We start from the raw sequence: 22,265 nt of genomic DNA on the forward strand, positions 1-22,265 counted from the left end.
CTGCATTTGTGAGATATATATATATATATATATATATAATATATTTATTTATTTATATAATATATAAATAGCTGTTCAGCATGCAAAGAGTTTAGTGATTTCCCACGTTTGATGGAGAGTTCACCCCAGCCACACTGATGGCCTGGTGGTGTTTGATGCTAAAATGCAGGGCTGAGGACTGTGTGAGCACCATGCTAGAGAATTTTCTTTGCTCCTCTGAGCTCGCTGGCTGAATTTACTGGAAGAAATGAATTTTTCTCAATTATCTTTATTTCTGTTGGCTTTCTAGCTCCAGAAGCATAGATTTTCTGAGAGAAGAACAGGGGGATGATGCCAGGTGGGGTGTGTTTCATAATTGCCCATCATAGGATGCAGATGGTATGGTGCCTGGGAGGCTGACTCTCCGCACACCAGAGTGACAGACTGTATGTTTGGGATCTAGGGGGAAGGGCTCTGTGCTTTATTACAAAACCTGAATGATGACAGAGATGCTACTGGTTGCATTTTTTCTCCTCTTGAAGGAAAAAATAAAAAAACCTTTAAAAATATCCCTCAGGTGACATTTAGCACATGACCCTTTCCAATCGTCACCCCTCAGACCTCTGAGCTCTGGTAATCAATATCTAGGCCACTCACTGAGCAGCCAGCTGCATTCTTAAAGTACACTTTGTGGCTTAGCTGAGCCCATTCTCAGGCAGCCTCCCAGACTTGTCAGAAACCAAAGGAGTGGGCCTCCAGCTACCAAAACAAGATTCTCAGCTCCCCTTGCGAATAGAAGGCCAGGACCTCTACGGTGTGCACAGAGCCCTCACACCCAGCAATGAGAATCTTTCCCCATTGGAGAGACTTCACCACCTGGCCCCTGAGAAAATCAACAATTACAAAACCCTCTGAATCACTCATATGAACCCTCCACTCCCATCCCATCCATGGGCATGTTAAGAGATGTCAGATTACAATGGACTCAGGTCCTGTAGCCAAAATCACTTCTTAGATAATTGTGGTTTCTTTTTTCCTTGCCATGACCTCAGTTGTATGTCAGAAGACAGATGCTCTCCACATACATACATGCTCACGTGCACACACACACACACACACACACACACACTCCCTCTGGAATACCTCCCTGTGTTCCTTGGTAGTGCAGGCCACCCACAGAGGTTAGTACTGGAGCAACACGGTCCCGGGGCTGTGAAGCAGGCATGAGACTCATCCATCAGTCCAGTTCTCCACAGTCCCCATTCCTGAATGGTACTGTAAGGAAGATTCTCGGGACAAGGAGAAGGTTTGAGAGTAGAGAAACTCATTGGCAGCATTCAGATGCGGAGAGGGTGGCTTCCTCTCACACCCCGGGGGGAGGCCGCGCTCTCTAGGGAAGGAGGCGCTGGGCCCCCGCTCTCGGACCTGAGACTGGGAGAGCTGATTGTAGACGCTGAAGTGGGTGTTTCCTGGTGGCTGGGAGCTCTGGGCGGAGAGGGTGGGCAGCCGAGGCATCATGGTGGTGGCGGTGAAGTGCGTGGGGAAGGGCTGGTATGGCACAGTCTCCATTGTCTGCACACTGTAGCTGGTGTACGGTGACACTGAAGTCCACATGTTACAGCTCAGTGGAGGTGGGGGCAGGTCATCCACCCCAGACACCCCAGCAATCTCGGGCCCTGAACCTGAGTACATACAGGCTTCTCTGGGGGTCACCTCACTGCAGTAGGAGGGGCTCAGCATCTGCTGGTCGTAGGGAGGGGGAGAACGGAAGTAGTGATCCTCCCCCACAGAAGAGGGTGCCTCCAGATAGGATCGCTTGCAGGGGAGGTCCAGGTGGCGGGCACCATCTGCTGAAAGACAAAGCAACACTCAGGAAGAGCCATTGCCACCAGCCCAGGCCCCAGAGCACCCTGCTGGGTGCCGGGACAGCCTGTCCTTGTCCCTCCACGCCTGCCCTCCCCATGTTGCCATGGCACCCCCAGAGCCATTTTAATCAGCCACAGCTTTTATAGTGGCAGCTGCCAAGAAGTGGTCGGATTACAGACCCTAGTCAGAGGCCACGGGGGATACCACATCACCGGACACTGAGTGCCAGGCTTAGCCAGGCAGCACTGGGCTTTGATCCTTGGCCAGCCTGACTCTTGGGAGTAAGAGGCCTTGGTGTGCAGTGGCATTGTCTGGCGAGGCTCGTCCTGGCCACGGAAAGTGGAGGCACTTGCCAGGCCAGCCCAGGCCCAGAGGCCCCGTTTGTCTGAAGTAGCCAGAAAATTAAGGCCGTGAGGTTTCTGCCCCCGTTCTCAGCTCCCAGGAAGACCTAAGGGAGCCAAAGCCACTCAGAGGCATGCTTCTGCTGTTTTAGAAGAGGAACTAACTTTACATGTAAAAGAAGAGCCATCAGACTGTTACTACCCAGGTTCCAACATAACGGTGTCTACAAAATTAAGAAATAGATATGATAATAAGTGAAAAGGCGACATACTTTTCAGGCTAAGCAGATACTCTGGAGGAAGATGACATCAGATGCCACAAATCATGTATGTGTGCCTTTCAACATCCTCTACCAGGAGGCCCTAACTATCTGGAATGGCACGACCTTTCCTGGAATCCAGGGCTGACCCAGGCCTGAGGGTTGGGGAGCAGCCCACTGAGCCAATTTACTCATCTGGGCAGGGTGTGGTGGCTCACGCCAGCACTTTGGGAGGCTGAGGCAGGCAGATCACTTGAGGTCAAGCGTTCGAGACCAGTCTGATTGACATGGTGAAACACTGTCTCTACTAAAAATATAAAAATTAGCCAGGTGTGGTGGCATGCACCTGTAATCCCAGATATTCGGAAGGCTGAGGCAGGAGAACCACTTGAATCTGGGAGGCAGGGGTTGCAGTGAGAAAAGATCGTGCCATTGCACTCCAGCCTGGGCAATACAGCAAGACTCTATCTCAAACAAACAAAACAAAACCCACTCGCCCATGTGCACACACAGGGCTGGAAACAGAGTGGGTGAGTGGGTGTGAAGGTCTATACCCACTTCTCCCCTCTGCCCCTGCTGATGGCATCTGCCCTGCCCAGGGAGACCTGCTCCTCTCCCTGACCTAGCTCTCTTCTTTGCTCCTCACTCAGCCCGATTCTCCATCTTCTTTCCAAATCCCTCTCTTCTCCCTGCACTAAGCTCTTGATCCTGGCAGGCAGCCCAGTCACTCTAGGTCAGGAGCAAGCAAACTTTTTCTGCAAAGGGCCAGATAGGAAATATCTCAGGCTTTGTGGGCTGCAGGGTAACTGTTGCAACTACAGAACTCTGCTGTTGGCCCACGAAGCAGCCACAGACAACCTGTACCGTGAATAAATGAGCATGGCTGTGTTCCAATAACATTTCATGGATCCTAAAACTTTAGTTTCATATAATCCCCGCATTTCAGGAAATATTCTTCTTTTGAATTTTTTCAATTAGTTTGAAATGTAAAAACTATGATGTACAAGTAGCAGGCCAGGTTAGCTCCAAAGGCCACAGTTTGCCGACCCGTGCTCTAGGTCACTGAGTTCTAATGAGACTTGTGCAGGGGATACTCGGCTGAAAGGGCTAGTTCCTAGGAGCAAGGCTGAGGGAACATTCTGGATGGCAAGCAAAAGTCCCCAGGCTCATTCCGAAGGGAATTTCAGCGGCCTGGTAAGGGCTTCTGGTGGAATAACACAAATCATCGCAATTCTATCCATGGAGAAATCAAGGCCTGGCACAGAGCACAGATGTCATGGTGCCCAGCTCCGGGCTCCTCCTCTTCACAAAGGTGCCCGGCACAGAGGGTGCTGTGGTTTGTCTTCCCAGCCCCCATCTACAGCCACAACAGCTTATTTCAACTCTCAAGCATCCTCTGTAGATCCCGGAATGACTGGGTGGAAGGCCCTCTGCACGTGGGGCACCAAGTCCTCCCTGTTCTGGAGTTGATGTTGCTTTGACAAATAACAGCCCCAATCCCAAAACCTCTGGACTGGGAAGCATCAGCCTCTTCCCGCGCTTCCAGGCAGAGCGCAGCTCACTGTGTGCCTTCAGCCCACCCCATGAGGCTCTCAGAGCAGTGACGGCAAAGCAGCACTTGGAACGGTGTCTGGGGACACCAGGGCTACAAGCCGTCGGTGAGGGTTCCAAAGGCTGCATTAAATATGAACACCAGCGTCCCTGCACTGGGAAAGATGGCCCTGCACCCAACCATGATTCCTAACCCTTCAGGCCCACTCTCCCAGGCCACACAAGCATCGGATGCATGTTTGTGTGTGTGTGTACGTGCATGTGTGTGCACATGTGTGTGTGTGGGGTGTGTGGAGTGGTTGTGGGGAGAACCTCACCCCTCCTCTGACCCTTTAGGGCTTCTAGACCAGGAGAGCATTACCTCGTCTTTTCAGGCAGTGATAGAAGAGGCTTGAGTCCCTCTGGGTGGGGAAGGTGCTGAGGGGCAGGTCCTGCGGCTCCGAGAGCTGCGAGTGCGCCCCATTCTCATGCTGGTAGTGCTGGAGTGCCTGGTGGGTGCCGAGCAGGGGGCCCACGTCTGGTGTGCCCGAGAGCTGGGGGGAGATGAGCCTCTGCCTCATGATGCTTTTGGAAATCACAGGGTATTCTTTGCTGAAGGGGTGGGGAGGGAAGGAGAGACAGGAAGAGAGTGACAATGCACTGACACGTGCCTGACCCCCATCTGTCCCCCCACTCCCGAGCCACGAAGCCCCACCTCTGCAGCCGGGCCACACGCAGATCACTGTCATCACTGCCCCGGAATCCCTTGGCAAAAGGGTTGTTCTCAATTTTTAGCTGGGTGATCTGTGGAGAGAAACCACACAAGGTCACCAGGAAGAGGGTGGGACTGGGCTGGCCTCTGGCCCTCCCTCCTCCCCAACCGAAGGCACAGGCAGAACTAGGGCAGGTCCGGAGAAATGGGCCTTGCCATTCACACCTGGCTTGTCCCTGGCCCTGATCCCTTCCCCTTGCTCCCCACCCTCCGATGCTTCCTCCTGCTCCCCAGACCCCTGCACTGCCAGCGTCTGTCCCCGTGGGTCTCTCCCTGGGACCAGTAACAGCTTCCCAGTGAGCACCCTGGGTGTGCAGCCAGAGTCCTTGCAGCCACCTCATCAGGCTCTGAGTGACCGTTCTAGATGCAATTCCGACCCTGTCACTCTTCTGCTTAAAATCCACCACAGCCACAGCACTTCCCCCAGGGACCCCTGCCCACCTTGCCAGTTTCTGTGTGCATACTGTGGAAAGCAGATGGGTGTGGCAGCATGGCTGTTAGTGACCGGGACGCAGTGGGGGTGGCTGGGCTGGGCAGGGCAGTAGCGAGGTGGCTGGGGCACCTCCGCCCACAGCGAGAGGAGGGCCTTGGCTCAGGCTCTGCTCCCACACAGCTGACAGCACCCAGGGCCCCTCCCCATTCCCCACCCCTCTCTCCGCAGGCACCAGGAGATGAACCACGAGAAAGAAGACTGTGGAATGAAAGTGCCCAATGCTCAAATCACAAGGCAGGCTCCAAGCTCTTGGTTTTTACAGTTGCCAAATTGCTCCAATCCCCAAAACACAGAGATTGTAATTCCTCTGCGCTGGAGATGGACACGTTGAGGGTCCTTTTCTGTTCACCATTCAGTTTGTTCGTGGCTCTGAGGGACTCTGTAGGCTTCTGAGGGCCCTGCACCGGGCCTGCCCAACCCCTGCTGGGACTCAGACCCTGCCTCTCCGCATGGTGGAAGGAGTGCAGGGCAGTATAAAGTGGGAGCTGTGGGGCTGTGAGCAGTGGCTGTACCTTGTGATTCTGGTAGGAGGTCACAGAGATGAAGGAGGTCTCTGGGAACACGTGGGTGCAGAAAGCGGTGTTTTTGGAGCCGAAAGCGTTGTTCTCATCAGCCTTAACGATGTGGAGCCGCGGCTGGTACTTGTGCATGGAGTTGAGGATGATCTGGAAGAGAAGGGTCTCAAGCTGAGTGCCAGGTCCCCACCCACCAGCCCCAGGCCCTGACCTCATTCATCTGGTCCTAGGCTGGTTTTTCCTCATTCTCCTCAAAGCTCAGGATCCAGGAGGGCCTGCCGACCAGGACTGAAGCTCCCAAGTCAAGAACCAGGCTCTGGGGCCCACACTCTGACCCCCGACCCCACTTAGCCTCTCTGTACCAGCACCCACGCCCAGCCCCAGGCCCTCCCTGATGTGACCAATTGCTTCACTGTGGCAATGGAGACCTTGAGTAAGCCCTTGACAGTGTAAAAGGCTATGTGAACTTAGCAAAGTGTAGCAGGTGGAATTCTGAGCTGTCAGCAAAAGTCCAGGGTGCCGCCGACTCACTGCTTAATCTCAGACAAGTCACTCGGATTCTCTGTGCCTCCATTTCCACATTTGTAAAATAGGATCATAACACATAACCTCCCTCCCTCAGGGGTCCCATCCCGCCTCGCCTTTTCTCATACCAGTCTTACGCATGACCTGCCTCTTCTAGAAATACTTGGGTTTTGCAGGATGAGGGAGAGGGAGGAAGCTGAGGAAAATGTCCCACTGTAACTTTTTTTTTTGTGACATCACTCATCATTCATTCATTCATTTCTTTTCTTTTTTTTTGTTTTTTTTTGAGATGGAGTCTCATTCTTCTTGCCCAGGCTGGAGTGCAGTGGCACAATCCCTGCTCACTGCAACATCCACTTCCTGGGTTCAAGTGATTTTCATGCCTTAGCTTCCCAAGTAGCTGAAATTACAGGCATGCTCCACCATTCCCAGGCAATTTTTAAATTTCGAGTAGAGACAGGGTTTCACCATGTTGGCCAGACTGGTCTTGAATTCCTGACCTCAGGTGATCCACCCACCTCAGCCTCCCAAAGTGTTGGGATTATAGGTGTGAGCCACCGCACCTAGCCTTGTTCATGCATTTCTCAGCATTCACAGAGGCCTGCTGACAGTGTGCTGGGGAGACCCAGATGTATTCTGCCCTCAGAACTGCCCAAGGCTACTCCCAGCCCTCAGGGAAGATCTTCGTGAGCTAGTGTTCAAGGTGCCAAGGTTAGACGGCACAGTTCCTAAAATAATGTCATAGAAGGCCAGAGGCCCCCTGGCCCCAAGGGCCCTTGAGGATGCCATGGGCTGGGGGAGGCGGGTCGCCTGGCTGGACAAAGCTTAGCAAAGCACCCTGGAGGCTCGGCTGCCAGAGCCCCTGAGGGCAGCTCACAGTAGTTGCTGCTCCAAACCCACTTCATTTGGCTGCGCCCCACGGTAGCAGCTGCATCATGTGCCATTAAAATGTATTTTTTATCGTTGACATTTGCCAGACGCCCTCCCCATTGAAGGCAGGACCAGGAATTTGGGGCATTTTATCAGCCCTGCAGCTTCTGTTAACCCTTTGGTTTCTGTCCTGGCCGGGCCAGACAGGCCCTCGGATCTTTTTCCCCGGAGCTCCCTTCTCTGCAGCTGAGAGTGCCCTTTCCTTGGGTCGGTCGGTGTGCTGCTGCCCTTCTGGGTTCCCAAGGACCAGGTCTGGTGCTGACGCTTAATGAAAATGGTTTTTTTTTTTTTTCCTTTCTTTTTTTTGAGATGAAGTCTGACTCTGTCACCCAGGCTGGATTGCAGTGGTGTGATCTCGGCTCACTGCAACCTCCACCTCCTGGGTTCAAGTGATTCTTCTGCCTCAGCCTCCTGAGTAGCTGGGACTACAGGCACCCCCCCATCACACCTGGCTAATTTTTGTATTTTTGGTAGAGACAGGGTTTCACCATGTTGGTCAGCCTGGTCTCAAACACCTGACCTCGTGATTCACCCACCCCAGCCTCCCAAAGTGCTGGGATTACAGGCGTGAGCCACCAGGTGTGGCCTTGAAAAGTTTAACCCATTGGTGACCAGAGTGCTGAGAGAAAGGCCAGAGTCAGGCTCTTTCATGGTAAGCCTAGGCCAAAGTCTTAGTCTGGGAAGACTCTGTTCTCATTGTGCCCTGGGGCACAGGGACAGCCTAGAGAGCCAGCTCAGCTGAGAAGCGGGTGGGCCACAAGCTGGGCTGTGGGCACTGGCCTTCCCTGGGCTCCTTGGTTGGGCTGGGTGCTCCATCCAGCAGGAACCACACTTTCTGACTTCTGAACTGCCCACGCCCCACTCAGCCCTCAGTGACAAACCTTTGGACCCTCACGAGGCAAGTACATAACCTCCCAAACCCCAAACAAGGTCTTGCAGCTGGGGACTTGCTGCCCCACTGGGGTCCTGCCAGGTGAGGAATGCAGAGTGAGGCTACAAGACACAGGTCCTGCTCAGAGAGGTCTTGTCGATGTTTGTCCCTTTCCAGGATGCTGGGGATCCTCCTGTGGTGAGAGGAACTGGGCCTGGAAAACACCTCCCAGCCCCTTTAGGTGACTCCATCACGCTGCACAATTCACAGAGCTGCAGGTGCCCACAAAGGACCCAAGTTCCTGGAAGATCCAGCAATGGAGTACCTGGGCGGTGGCCGATGCTCCAGGAATGCCCAGTTTCCACCTGCGCACCTTTGCACACGCAGTCCCCTCTGCTGTCTTGATCTTCCTTTCCCATTCTCTTCTCACCTTCTGGGCCTAACATCTCTTCCGGGAAGTCTTAGGTACAAGGGCCTGCTCTGAACGCCCAGTTCTGAAATTTACTTCTCATACATTGTCTACCTGGCTGTTACTCTGCTTCCTAGTGGCTTCCTATTTCTTCTTATTTTAGTTCTAAACTCCTCAGGAGAAAGGACCATACCCTTTATCCTTTGTACCTCTAGGCTCCTTTGCCCCCAGACAGGATCTAGTGAGTGCAAGGTTGGGTTTGGGAGTGGGCAGATCTGGGCGACGGCCACAAACCCTCCGTGGAAATGTGGCTCCTCCTCTCTGGTCTTTACTTGCTCATTAAAGACAAGATCATCTCTAAGGCATTTTTCAGGTCGAAAGTTGTGATGAAACATGGGCAGAGATGCTCTCCCATGAGCTCCCGCATGTTCCAGCTCCCTGGCATGAAGGCTCCCCTGCTCCGGTCACTCTAGCTCTCTAGCGGTGGCAGCACAAAGGGAGACCAGAGACCGTGGGCTGAGAGAACTCAAGACAGAGCCATCGGTGCCAGCACCCCATGCAGGCTGTGCAGGACACTAGAACAAATGGCAGCAGCCACCCCGCTCCTGACACCTGGCCAATCATGAGCCATTGTGGGCTGGTCACAGCCCTGGGTATCATCATCAACTCCCATTCTCCTCACCATCATCCACCTCCAGGTCCACTCAGTGACCAATTCCTGTGACTGTCTGTAAAACAAAAGCTCATCCATTCCTTTTGTACACCCCTGCTTCAGGCCCCACCATCTCTGGGTGGGGTCCTGGGACAGCTCCTCCTACCTACATCTACTTTCTCTCCATTTCCACCTGCAGCACATCCTAGCAATTCACTCCCCTGCTCAGAACCTTCTGGGAGATTCAGCAAGACGCTCATTGCTTAAGAGCAGGGCCTTCAATATTTCCTCCTCTTTCCCCCACATCCCCTCCTACCACTGCTGCCAATAAATATAGGGCTCAATAAATGCCTTGTATTCACAATCCCAACTTTGGTCATTCCCTCTTGACCCTTGGAATAAAAGCCAAACTCCTTAGCCCATCAGACAAAGTCCCTGATGACTAGGGTGGGGAGACTGCCCAACACGCCTTCCAAGGCAGAGAACCAGCTGGTCTGGCAGGCAATCCTGCACAGAGGGAAGCTGCCAGTCCTACAGGGGCAGGTGGGAGCACTAGGTGAGGGTCACCCCAGTCACAGAGAAGTCAAGAAGGGTGCAGACGCCTTCATGATCTCTGTTCACCAGCGTCAAGAGCCCTGAGCAAGCTCTTCTCCAACCATTGGTGTCCTCATCTATGAAGTGGGGCCTTTGGCTAAGTGGTCCCAGACCCCCTTCCGACTCTGACAGTCTGGAGCCTGGACAGGTATCTGGAAGAGAGTCCCACCCATGAGCCAAGGCAAGTATAAACTTGAGCCTTAGTCCCATCAGCCGGGAGAATGTGAAACCAGCTTGGTGACTCATACACCTGGCTTTGCTCGGAAGTTCCTCAGGCACATTAAACTACTTTGCCAGAGCTTCACATTTATATTTGCTGCAGAGGATATGGGGCCAAATGGGCCAGCCACGTCAGCAACCCCTCTACACGACTGGTTCCGTCATCATCATTGTTTCACAGAAATGGGATTCATTACGTTCTGGCCACAATTCAGAACCCTGTTCTATTTTAACAGCTGCAATTGCGCCAAACATCCCTCTCCTCAAGAGATTGCCATAGCATGCTTGGCCAACAAGGCCCAGATTTATCTACATTGGAATCACAGAACATTAGGGCATGGAGAGACAGACCGTGGAGATCATTTGTGTTCAGCTCTCTAATTGTACAGATGAGGAACAGACGCTGGTAGTGGGGACGTGACTCGCCCAGGGACACACAGCTGGTTGGAGACACAGTCCGGAGTAGGATCCAGATGGCCTTTGAGAGAGCACACACTTCTCTCAACAAGCTAAGAGTTAATGAGAAGGTGCCAGTTAAACGCTGTAAGGGATGTGGGTCGGCAGGCCCTACTGTCCATCACGGAACACACATTATCTGGATGCTAGCCACTCAACAGTGTGGCTAACGTCCATTTTGTCAGATACAAAAACCAGATTTACCCTGTATCACAATTTAACTTTCTATGACTACCTTCTCCACCATCCTTCTGATCCTCGCCAGCTCTACAAAGAGGTTAGGACAGAGACGGGATCTCAGCTTAAAAATAAAAGAAGAAAAGAAAGAAAACTGAGGCCCAGAATGATAAGAGGTACATCAAGGAAAATTCAGACTAGAACTGAGTCAGGAAGCCCATCAGCCCATTCAAGAGGCCTTGGCCAGATGAGCCTTTGGCCTCCCTCCCAGGGGAGCAATCCTGGGTGGCACCTGGGCCTCCAAACCTTCCTGCCTTCTGCCACAGCCACAGCAATAGCAGCTGGCACTTACTGAGCATATCCTATGTGCCAGGGCCTGTGCTAAGTCATTTACATCCATCATAAACTTAATCTTTATAGTATCCATATAAAGTAGGCATTAATTATTATTGTCCTTATTTTAACAGGCGAGGGACTGCGGGCCAGGGAGGTGCAGGCATTTGCCAGCATCAGAGAGCCTATTTGAAGCACAGCCAGAATTAGTACTAATTTCCAAGCCTGAGTTTGTACCTTAACCTGGCTGGGGAGGGTGGGGCCTGATCTGGAGTTCAGGGCTTGGCACGTTGTCAGGGGTCAGCAAATGTGGCAGGAAAGGAGGGAAGAGGGAGATAAATAGTTCTGGGTCCCCACTGGCAAATTAGCAGCATAAGCTTTGGGGGTCAGCAGTCCCTGGCAGGGAAGTGGTTTTGCTGTCTACTTACCACCCCCTTCAGCAGGTTCTCATTCACTTACCATCCACCAGCACCCACTGGTTTGCCAGACATGGTGGTTAGGCACTAGGACACCACAGTGATTGAAAACCTAATGGTTTATTATCTGGTGGGGAAGTCACATGGTAACCCCAAAACTGAGCTGTATAAGTGATGGGAAAATGTAGCGGAAGAGAGGCTGCATTTATCATGGTAACAAATCAGGTGACCCACAAGAACAAGAAATGGGCAGGGCTGTTTCAAGGAAACCTGAATATACTTTGAAGGAACAAAAAACCCTTCAGCAAATAGAAAAGCATTCCTATCAGTCTTCCCTAAGTAAATGTATAATTTAAAGCAAATCCAATAAAAATACAAATAAGTTCCTTTTCAGCACTACAAGCTTATTCTAAAGTTTATGTGAAAAAATAGGCAAGACTAGCCAAGAAAACGCTGAAGAAGATCAAGGAGGCCCCGTCCTGCCAAACACTAGAACCTATTATCCAGTCTCAACAGTGAACAGACTGGCGCGCGGACAGGCACACATTCATGCGGGGATTTAGTGTTCAGAAATAAGGCACCTCAACCAGGGGAGGAAAGAGGACAACTCAATTAGTGGTGCTGGGACAACTGGATACCTCTCCAGAAAAAAAGAAAAAAATTGGATTCACACCTCAAATCAATGCCAGGATAAATTTGAAAGGGATCAATGGTTTAGATGTTAAAATAAATCCATAAAATACTAGAAGAAAATTCCCTTTTAAGTAAGGAGTGGACTAGGGCTTTCAATAACTCAAAATCCAAAATCCATAAAGAAAAGACTGAAATCAAAAGTTTCACCCTGGGAATATCCCTACAAGCAAACCAAATGACAAATGATAACCTGGACATGTGTATCGCGTATCAAAGATAAGAACTAAATCCTCCTAATTTATAAGAGCTCCTAGAAATTGATATCAAAAACCTACAAGAAAAATGAGCAGAGGATACGAACAGCAGTTCACAGGAGAGGACATTATAGAAAAAGATGCTTAACCTTACTCATACTATGCAAATTAAAGCTAAAACTGATATCCACTTTTCATCTGTCAAACTGACAAAAAGCCACAAGTTTGCTCTCCCACCCTTCCTGGTAAGGCTGTAGCAGTGGTGGAAATATGTACATCAGTACAGCTCCCATAGAGGGTAATTTGGTAATATTTTCAAAGTTATAAATCCAAGTACCATCTGAACACACCATTTGTGACACAGGTAGACTTGTCACAGCGTAAAATGGCATGTGTACAAGCTTAATCAGAAGAACAAAGAATAAGAAAACATCTAATTCCTTCAAAGAAGAACTGGCTACGTGATTTCTGAAACAATCATCAAATTCTATGCAGCTGCAGGCCAGGCACAATGGCTCACATCTGTAATCCCCGCACTTTGGGAGGCTGAGGTGGGTGGATCACCTGAGGTCAGGAGTTGGAGAACAGCTCGACCAACACGGTGAAACCCCATCTCTACTAAAAAAGAAAAAAAATACAAAAATTATCGGGGTGTGGTGGTGGGTGCCTGGAATCCCAGCTATTCAGGAGTCTGAAGCAGGAGAAGTCATTGAACCTGGGAGATAGAGGTTGGAATCAGCTGAGATTACACCATTGCACTCCAGCCTGGGCAGCAAGAGTGAAACTCCATCTTTAAAAAAAAAAAAATAATAATAATAATTGTGTGCAGCTGTGAAAGGGATGAGGCAGCTCTCTCTGAATGGACTATTCTCCAAGAGAGATTATTGTTTACAGAGCAAGATACAAAAAAAGTTTCTATAGTATGCCACCTTTTGTGAGTAAAAGGGGATTTCAGATTACATATTCTGCCTATGTGCAAAAAACAAAACAAAACAAAAACCCAAACAAACAAACAAAAAACAGCTGAAAAGAAATTGGTAACCATGGTTTCCTGCAGCGGAGCTTGAAAGAAGCAGCGGATCAGGAACAAGTAAAGAGAGATGTCATATTGGAGATATTTTAGTTTATTCAATGATTTATGTTTAAAGCATGCGAAAGTATTTCCTATTCATAAATAAAATTTTAAGATGCAAATAGGTATAAAATTATAACTTTGGTGAGTACCAGCATGAAAAGGTGCATGGTGCTCTGACAGCATAGAATAAGGACCCCAACTCTGAAGAAGGGGCGTTTGAGCTTGGATCTCGAAGCTCAGGAGTAGCTACTTAGGCGAAGAGGGTGGGAAGACAGTCCCAGGCCTAAGGGAGGGGCAGTCAGGCCTAGGACAGTTATGAAACCCAGCGGCTAAAGGAGGACGTAGCATATTAAGGGGACTAGTGTGTGCCACTTTGGGACTGAGGATCTGCAGCCCACACCTGTAGCCCCGGGGCTAATGCAGCCCTTCCAACAGTTGGACTCACTATGTCAGAGGTCATAAGCTGGCCCTCCCTCCCTCCTCAGCAATCTGGGACACCCATGTGCCACCATTTCCGAGTCCTGCTGCAGGATACAGGTCCCACCTATGCCCCAGGGAGACCCTCCCCGACTTCCTGAAGTCCAGGTATTGCTAGAAGCTTAATCAGTAGAGAGGAGAAAGAAAGCGGGAGCAGGGGGAATGAGGGAGAAGCAGCTTCCCTTCTCATCTCATGTTGCCTGGCACAGGACCCTGCTGGGCATGGGAGGGAGTGGCAGGCTGGAGGGGACAATGGGCAGGCAGCTTTGTGGCCAGCAGAACAGCAGAAGCAAAGCTGAATTCAGGCCACCTGGAGGCAGTGCATCCAGCCCCAGCCCTGTGGTCCTTTCTGATCCTGGCCTGCCCCAACTTCGGGATTGGAGCTGACTCCCGGGTGCTGATGGTCAGATTCTGAATCTGCTTTCCTGAGCCTGCCCTCCAAGGTTGGGACTGGAAAATTCCTTGTGGGTTTCTGCTGTGAGGGCTTTCCTAATCCCACAGCAAAAACCCACAAGGAGTTTCTCATCAGAGCCCAGTCCTGTGTTTCAGGAGGTTCTGGCCATGTGGTCTGAGGGGTTCTTGTTCCAGGGCTCCATCTGCCACACAGGACGGGCTACCATGCCCAACATGTCAACTGGACCCTAAGGTCCTCAGACTTCAGAGCAGAGTAGCATTCATGGAAGGAGGGAATCTTGAAAGACAGGGAAACCAGGAAAACTGGATTATCCCAACATGGCTGTTCTACACCCTCACTCCAGGCAGTCGGTGATTCCTGCTCTTTGAGGCCTTAATGCACCAGTGAACAGACACATGGCCTCCCAGCCACCCTGCTCATCTCCTGGGATGAGGAAATAGGGTGGCTTGGGCCTGAGGATCTCCAAGCTAGGAGGACACTGAGTCCACCTGTTGGGCCCCAAGATGATGCCACAGCCACTCTCATGGGCTCTCGACTTGCCCCTTCATAAGGAGAGAGCCTACCCCTTTGGGCAGGAGCCGGGGGTGAGGGCTGCTGATAGGAGGCAGCTGCTCCAGCTCCTGGGATAGCATGAGGATCCCCAGGAAAAGTCCAAATCCCTGCAGCGATAGACAGTGCCTTGAGGTCTGGAAGCTTTCAGGGCAAACTGAAAATGTGGAAGTGGGTTGTGCAGAAGGAAGGGCAATTCCCAATATAACATGGCTTTTCCCCAGGCTCCTGCACTGAGAAGCCAAGAAGGGCGACTCCTTCACCTTTCGATGGGAGCTCACCACTCCTACGGGCATGGGCCAAGGGCCAGAAGAAAGTCAGCCCAATGGGCTGCTGTGCCCCGATGTGTCCCTCCACAGCCCTTGTCTGAATGGCCAGGGGCTGCTCCCTCTTCAGGGTTGATGATATCTAAATAGGTGACGATAGAGCCCTGGGTACAGAAAGGCAGTGGAGAAGCCCAGAGAACACTGGGCCGGGAAGCAGAAGGCCGGGGTCTGAGACAGTACCTGGGCCCTGCCACACCCACAGGGCTGCTGTAGCCAATAAGCTGCAAGTAACTGGGTAAGTGTAGGGATAAAGGGAGAAGGAAGATGCTCCACATCCCACTTGTCCAGGGAGAAAGCTGAGTTCTCATGGGGAGTATCCCTATTGCCAAGGCAAGGGAAGCCCCAGGCAGGCATGAGGGGTGCAGCCAGGGGCATCACAAGCCCGTCAAGCATCCTCAGTGGCCCTGACTTCTATGCAGTTATCACAAATAACTCACAGACCCACGGAGAGACACTGAAGAGGTTAGCCAGGCTGGGAAGAGCTACTGCTGGGCTGCGAAGGCCAGAGCGCTCTCTCCCACTTCCTAAAGAAGGCCCAGCTTTCCATCCCTTGACTCCCTCCCTCCCCTCTCACTTTCTAGAGGTCCTCTGAGGCATCCCTGGAGCTGGGAGCCTGACAACAAGCTGCCACATCCAAAATCCTCTCCAGGCTTGGGTCCCTAGGGACTAATGGCCACCTAAAGATGCAGCTCTGTATTCACCCCCCATGGGGTCTGCGTGTGTGTGCAGTCATCGGCCAGGTTCCCTAGCCTCCCAACCCAGAGGCCCTCCCTACCCTTTTGAGTTGGTGCCACAGCTTGGCCAAGCACAGGAAGTCAGGTAGGAGTTGACTGGGAATGAAGTCTTGACCAGGATGGGGCCCAGGGAGACCCAGGAAGCCCCTCTGCCTCTCAGCTGAAACGCCCTGGGGCTCAGGGAGGCAGGATCTTGGCTGATCCTCCCCTTTGGGCATGGGCCTGCTCTGTATGGGAAACCCAGTATAGGGAATCACAAACCAGATAAGATAAGGCAGGAATTGATGGCGTTAATGAAGCATGCTCCCAGCTGCTTGTTTACAGCTCACCAAGGACTCAGAAAAGAACTGAACAGATTCTGAGAAAATAAAACTAGAAGCTCATTGCCAGTTACATACCCTTCAATCAGAAAAGAAGGATGGCTGGAGTTTTCCATAAGGAACTATGATTCAGGTATCCTGACAGCACACAGCTGCCCAGAACTAGAGCTGAGGCCTAAAAGCGAGATATACCTGTGCATCCCGTAACCCCACCAGCCATGCCTGCATCTCTGCGGCCTCCACTGCCCCTACCCTGCAAGCCCCAGTAACCACGGGCAGTCTTGAGGGGCGGGGCCTGTGCCCTGGCAGATAGTACCAGGTTGCCAGACTTCTGTTTGCCACACACTTGAGCTAAAAATTTCCACATAAAAATCTCTTTTTTGTGGCCTTGCCAGGGCCAGATGGGGAAAGAATGAGCTTGGGCAGCCTGGATGGGGCGTCAGCAGCATCTTCGGGGCTTCAGAACCTCTTCTGTGAGGGCCAGGCCAGACCCAGCAGGAGCTAACACCGGAGCCAGGGCAAGACCTTTCCTTCCAGAAGCAGGCGGCTGTCAGGCCAGGGAGATGGTGCACGCCACAGAGGGGCTTTGGAATGCATCGGTGACTCTTGCTCAGAAAGGCTTACTCGTCTTGTGTTATGTTCCAGCAAGGCCAGATTTGGGGAACTGCGGCTGAGATGTAGCCCGTCACCGTTATCGTCATAGCTGCCATTTATTTAGCACCTCCAGTCTGCAAAGTGCTTCCTGTATACCCTCTCGTTTAAGTCTCACAATGTGAAAGGTGCTAAATATGGTCATCTCCATTTTCTAGACAAGGAAAGTGGGGTTCAAAAAGGCTGAGACAATTGCCCAGAGTTACCCAGCCAGTAAATGGCCGGGAAGTCCAGCTCTCTGCTGGACTCAGAGGCTTGAGCTCCTTCCCTAAACTGGTCAGCGAGTGCCAAAGCCTGGAGCTGGATCCCAGAGTAGATTCTCCCCATCCCCAACCTGGCCTGTCTTATCCCTAATACTGCCCCAGACTTGCCTCCCGAGGCTAGGAAGCCCCCATCCTTACATGGCCAAAGGGGTCCAGGTGGTTGTTTGTCAGCTTCAGCTTCTGGAAGGAGACCAGCTGCCGCATCCAGTGGGCCCCCGTGGCAGGAGAATCTGGGTGGACATACAGCCTTCCTGGCATGGCCGGCTCAGCCTTCCCTGCCACCATCCTGCCAACAGAACAGATAAGAGCTGGCAATTACCCCGGGGGCTGGTGAGGCCAGGTTCCCTGTCCCCTCTTGGAGCAAACTCTCATTGACCAGAGAAAAAAATAGCTGCTGGTCCCACCACATTGTCAAATTAGGACTTCAGGGGTCGGAATGAGGGACAGAGGAGAGGTGCTGAGAAAGAGAGAGCAGTCCAGAATCTCCTTTATTTTACTGCAGTAGAAGAAAAAAGGAGGTTACAGGGAAATGGGGTCATTTATTCAAAGGACTGGGGCTAATCACAAAGATAATGTGGGGAGATTTAGGCACTTCTGTGTAAATTTACACTCATGATTAAAAAAATTTTTTCCTTTTAAGAGATAGGTTCTCACTCTGTCACCCATGCTACTGGTATGATCATAGCTCCCTGCAGCCTCCAGTTCCTGGGTTCAAGCAATCCTTCTGCCTCAGCCTCCCAAGTAGCATGCGCAGTTAACTTTTTCTATGTTTTATAGACACAGAGATCTCACTGTATTGTCTAGGCTGGTCTCAAACTCCTGACCTTCAAGCCATCCTCGTGCCTCTGCCTCCAGAGTAGCTGGGATTACAGACATGAGCCACCACACCTGGTATGATTATGATTGTCACATGTTATAAATTATATTATGTAGAGGGAGCTTCTCAGAGGATCTAGACAACTCCCAAATGGCTTGTCCCCAAAACAATGGTAAGAAATTAATTGGTAGCTCTCCCCTCAGCCAGAGTCTGCTCTGAATTCTAATCTAGCCCAGAGAGAGAAGAAACAGAAGCATGGCCCTTGCCAGGACATGGCCACCAAACCTTGCCTCCTTAGCCAAATCTCTCCAGCTCTGTGGCCCGCCTGCCACGGAGCCCAGCATCCTGGAGCACTGTTCCAAGCTCCCGGCCAGTCAGAGACTAAGGAGTTGGCCTCACGAAAGGTAGCCCAGAATTTATTGACCTGGCCCTAGTTTGGTTTTGTCCCTTCACCTCTCTGTCTCTCAGCCTCTCGCCAAAGTGTCCTATCCACCAGCCCCCTGGCAGAGCTTCACTTAGTCGATGGCTGGAGAGGCCTGAGGCCAAGGAGGACATGGAGCAACAGACACCAGGTAATGGCCCTGTTCCTAATGTCCTCAAGAGAACTGCTCCCAGCTTCCCCACAGTGAAGCACTGACAGAGTCTAAATCTGGCCAGTGTTCATGATTTGTCTGTCACCGGACAGTCCATGGCCATGAGGAGAGTAGAGACCCTTGCAATCCACCGAACTCCCAAACATGCAGCTGGTTTTCAGCCCAACCCCAGCTGCAGCAGGCGTGCAGACATTCCTGACCACCTCAGCCTCAGTACGGCCAGTTCCGGGCAGTGGGCTCCAGCCTGCAGATCTGGGCAGTCACTCAGGTAGCCAGGAAATTCCCCGGACCAAACACCAGGTGGGGGCCTGCGGCCAGCGGGTGGATGAGGGAAGGTGGGCAACATGGGGATGGTCCACTTACCATTTGTTGTCACAGAATTTGTAGCGATGGTCATCGGCGGGGACGATGTCAATCAGCAGGATGTACTTAGTCTTGGGGTTCATGCCCGTGACTTTCACCTTGTAGCTGGGGAACATCCTCCTTGGGGAGCCAAGGGGTGAGGCGGAGCGTCGACAGAACACCAGGAGAGATGGAACAGAGTGAACGAGGGGCAGAAGGTCACCGAGAGATACTGCCCTTTTGGCCAGGATCCTGGCATTGGTCACAGCTGTATGACCTGCACAACTCACTTCCCCCTCTGTCTGCACTGCCCAGGGAACAGGTGTCACTGGCTGCTGTCTCTGAACCTTGCAGCTATCAGTCTGTGTCCAGGAGGAGAATTTACACCATTTCCCAAATTCACTTATTGTCTCCCCCATAATCCCCTGAGACTTGGGGCTAGTGCCTTGAGCAGCTGAAGCACAGAGACCCCAGTCAGGATTGCGGGAGCAGGTTCTGATGCCAACCTGGCTGCCTTAATTTTCCTCCTGTCCTTTGCCAGCCCAGACACAACTGAAGTTCTGGGGTGCAAATATAGGGGGCTGGAAGCCCCCATCAACTGCTTCCATAAACAATGAGCTGCCTCCTCTGGGTCAGGCCTCTGTGGAAACCCTTAGGCCTTAAACCAACCCACAAGAAAACGGGAGACTGCTGTCAAAACGCTGCTAGGCTTGGGCTATTCCGGTGTGTCCAGCAGGGGAGTTTTTCCCTGCGAATACCTGGACCTGTGCACCCTGAGTATCAGGGGAAAGTCGGTCCAGGAGCCTCATGGATAAGAGAGGGCATAGATTCTGAAGCCACCTGCCATGGTCCACAGCCTGGCCTCCCACTGACAAGCCTTAGGTGACTTGCTTGAACCTCTCTGTGCCTTAGGTGACTTGCTTGAACCTCTCTGTGCCTTGGTTTCCTTATCTTTAAAACGAGGATAGCATGACCACCTATCTCAAAGATTGCTGTGTGAATGAGCACAGACCCCTGCTGCACTCCACCCTCAGCAAAGTAAACGGAGAAGTGGTATGACCTACTACGAAACTGGATTCACCAAAACCCAGGAAGTTTGCCGTTTCCTGCAGCCCATGCTGAGGCTGTCCAGGGCCCTGAGGTTGAGGGCACATTCTAGAGGGGGGCTTCCCCACACCCCTCAGCACAAACACACACACAACAGCAAGGCAGGTACACAAACCCGCACTGCTCCCTCCCCTGGTCAGCAGGTCCCTGACTTCACCAGAGGGAAGAACAGAACTTCTCACTGTCCTCCTCAGACACCATCTCCCACCTCCAGCTGATTTTCCACAAAGGTGTCCCCCAAGAGAAACAGGATCCAAACCTAGCTGAACACACTTCGTGAAGACACTAAGCCCCCCTGAGCTATGCTGTGCGCTGCCCAGCAGGTCCACTCTGGGGAAACCATCAGGTGGTTCTCTGCCTCTCACTAACCCAAGACAGTGTGGGCTCCAGGAAAAGCTGTCCAAGACACCAAAAACAGATGATCAGAGGCCCCTAGTTTGTCACCAGGTGCACCTGGACAGGACAGGGCTTCTGGAAAGGGTCAAAGCCTCTATAAGCTGGCAGGTTCTAAGCCCAGGCCAGGACCCTGACCGAGGTGGAGGGTTCACTTCCACACCAGCCCCGCCTGTGCCCCCCTATTGCTGGAGGAGAGGCCTGTGCAAGCATTGTAGGCCAGGGATGTGGGGATGGGGGGCGGTGTGACCGGGTGCATGTGAGTGCTGTGCAAGTGCGCATGTGTGGATGTGTGCGTGCCTGGAGGGAGGAGGGAAGTTCTAGCTGCAAGTCTAGGGACTTATAAACCGTGTGGAAGAATTTGTCTCAGATGTCAATTGAAAGCATTTTCAAATGTCCACCCCGCCCCCTCTCCAGGAGTGGGGGAAGTAAAGGGCTCAGGAACCCAACCTTGCCTCCTGCTTACCAGCTCTTCTATGGGGCCTGGGGGCGCAGCTGGAGCCTGCACCACCCTTTGCTGGCCTTGCCTCTCTCCTGGTGGGCCTACAGCTGAAGCAGGAAGGGCAGCAGCTGCCTCGCCTCCCCCTTCCCTGGGGGAAGACCAAGAATCCTGCCCCCTCCAGGCCACCATTTTGTAACTGCCACAGAAACAGCCACAAAATGGGGCAGCCCTGGCCATGCTTGGGCTGGCCTGGCACTGGGGGCCTGCACTCAGCTTGTCTCCTGTAATCATTCCAGGTGGCAACAGCAGAGTGCAGCCAAGGTTTCCCTCCAGGGCTGGTGTCCACACAGGGGCCCAGGAGCAGAGGGCTCACTGCCACTTCGGCAGGCGTCATAGCCTAGGCTGAGAGGAGGCTAAGGGGCCCTGGGCTTCCCCTTCTCTTTCTCGCTGCTGGGCTTCATCTCTGCAGCCCAGGAGGCCAGGCTGACACTGACTAAGTGCTTTCTGGAAGGCCTTTGAGGAGCCAGTGCTCTGCGTCCCCCCCTGGTGTCTTGGGACCTGGTCCCTCTTGGAAACTGATCATAGGCCAGATTCCTGGCTGATAACAGCCTCAGGGAGATGTGAGCAATGGCACAGGGAAGGTGAGTATCTCTCAGCCTCGCCTCCCCTGCCCACCAATTCCATTCTACCTAGAGCAGCATCGAGGGATGGTGGGATGTCTGGTCTAAATGGGGAATTCAAATACCCTCTGCTCAGGCTGAACTGGCTCAGGGAGGTCCATTGCCTTCAATGGAACAGATGTCTAGGTCTTGATTGGGTCCGGTTTGGAAACTGCTTCTGAGCCATGCACATGACCCTCTGGGGTGGGGTGGGGGGCCCTAGTCACCATTGTTTCCCTGCCTAGGTGACTCCAGAAGAGGGGAAGAGTCCACTCAGGGTTGGGGAAGGGCTGCCTGTGAAGGTGAGGCCCCCTTTCCCACCTCCATCAGCCTCCTGCCCTGGTCGAGGGGAGAATTCAAGGCCCCATGGGCATATGCTCTTGGGTTCCTGAAGATACTAAAGTTGGTGCCTAGACGCCTGACTTGGGGGTGTTCACCAGCGTTGTGTGCCTCAGGCGGCAGAGGCCAGGCTGGGTTTGGGAGCTGTGACTTCCTCTGGGCTCTGCCTCTCTAATGAAAAATTCGAAATGATGGAGTGAGATGTAAATTTTTTCTGTTACTTATGACATAGAAGGTTCCCAAAAACCAACACCCTAAGGTGGAAAGCAACGCCTCCTGCATGTGTGTGTTGGGGTGGGAGGGGTGACCAAGAAGGAAGGCACTGCGAGTGCCTCTGTATCCACGCAGGCCCTGCCACCAGCGCTGTCGCTGTCCGGTGAAGCCTGCCTGTCCTGGCACTCAGCAGTCTACCTCTGGGCCCGCCCCAGCGAACCCTCCCCCGGTGCGCTCTCCCTTGCTCCCCTCCCTGTACCTTCTCCCTGCGCCCCCCACTCTCTCCCGGCTCCCACCTAGTCCTCCGGCCCCTCCCTCTCCCCAG

The 22,265-nt window shown here is 52.5% G+C and overlaps 1 protein-coding gene across 4 annotated transcripts in view; it reads right to left on the reverse strand.

The window, feature by feature from the left end:
* Positions 1–257: 257 nt before the first annotated feature.
* The window catches only part of TBX4 (T-box transcription factor 4), a 32,050-nt gene continuing 10,042 nt past the window's right edge, over positions 258–22,265 (reverse strand). For 2 of the 4 annotated variants that reach the window (XM_035300700.3, XM_035300698.3), the window contains exons 4-9: positions 18,809–18,928; positions 17,174–17,321; positions 5,754–5,906; positions 4,692–4,780; positions 4,359–4,588; positions 1,080–1,829 (exon numbers count right to left, since the gene is read on the reverse strand). In XM_035300700.3, coding sequence (XP_035156591.1) covers positions 1,210–1,829; positions 4,359–4,588; positions 4,692–4,780; positions 5,754–5,906; positions 17,174–17,321; positions 18,809–18,928 — 1,360 coding nt within the window. In that variant the 3' untranslated portion in view covers positions 1,080–1,209. Of the gene's footprint in view, positions 1,830–4,358; positions 4,589–4,691; positions 4,781–5,753; positions 5,907–17,173; positions 17,322–18,808; positions 18,929–22,265 lie in introns of all 4 variants that reach the window. The other 2 variants (XM_035300701.3, XM_035300699.3) reach the window with 2 other exon arrangements.

The sequence above is a fragment of the Callithrix jacchus genome, chromosome 5 (assembly GCF_049354715.1).
Source record: "Callithrix jacchus isolate 240 chromosome 5, calJac240_pri, whole genome shotgun sequence".
NCBI classification, from domain to species: domain Eukaryota; kingdom Metazoa; phylum Chordata; class Mammalia; order Primates; family Cebidae; genus Callithrix; species Callithrix jacchus.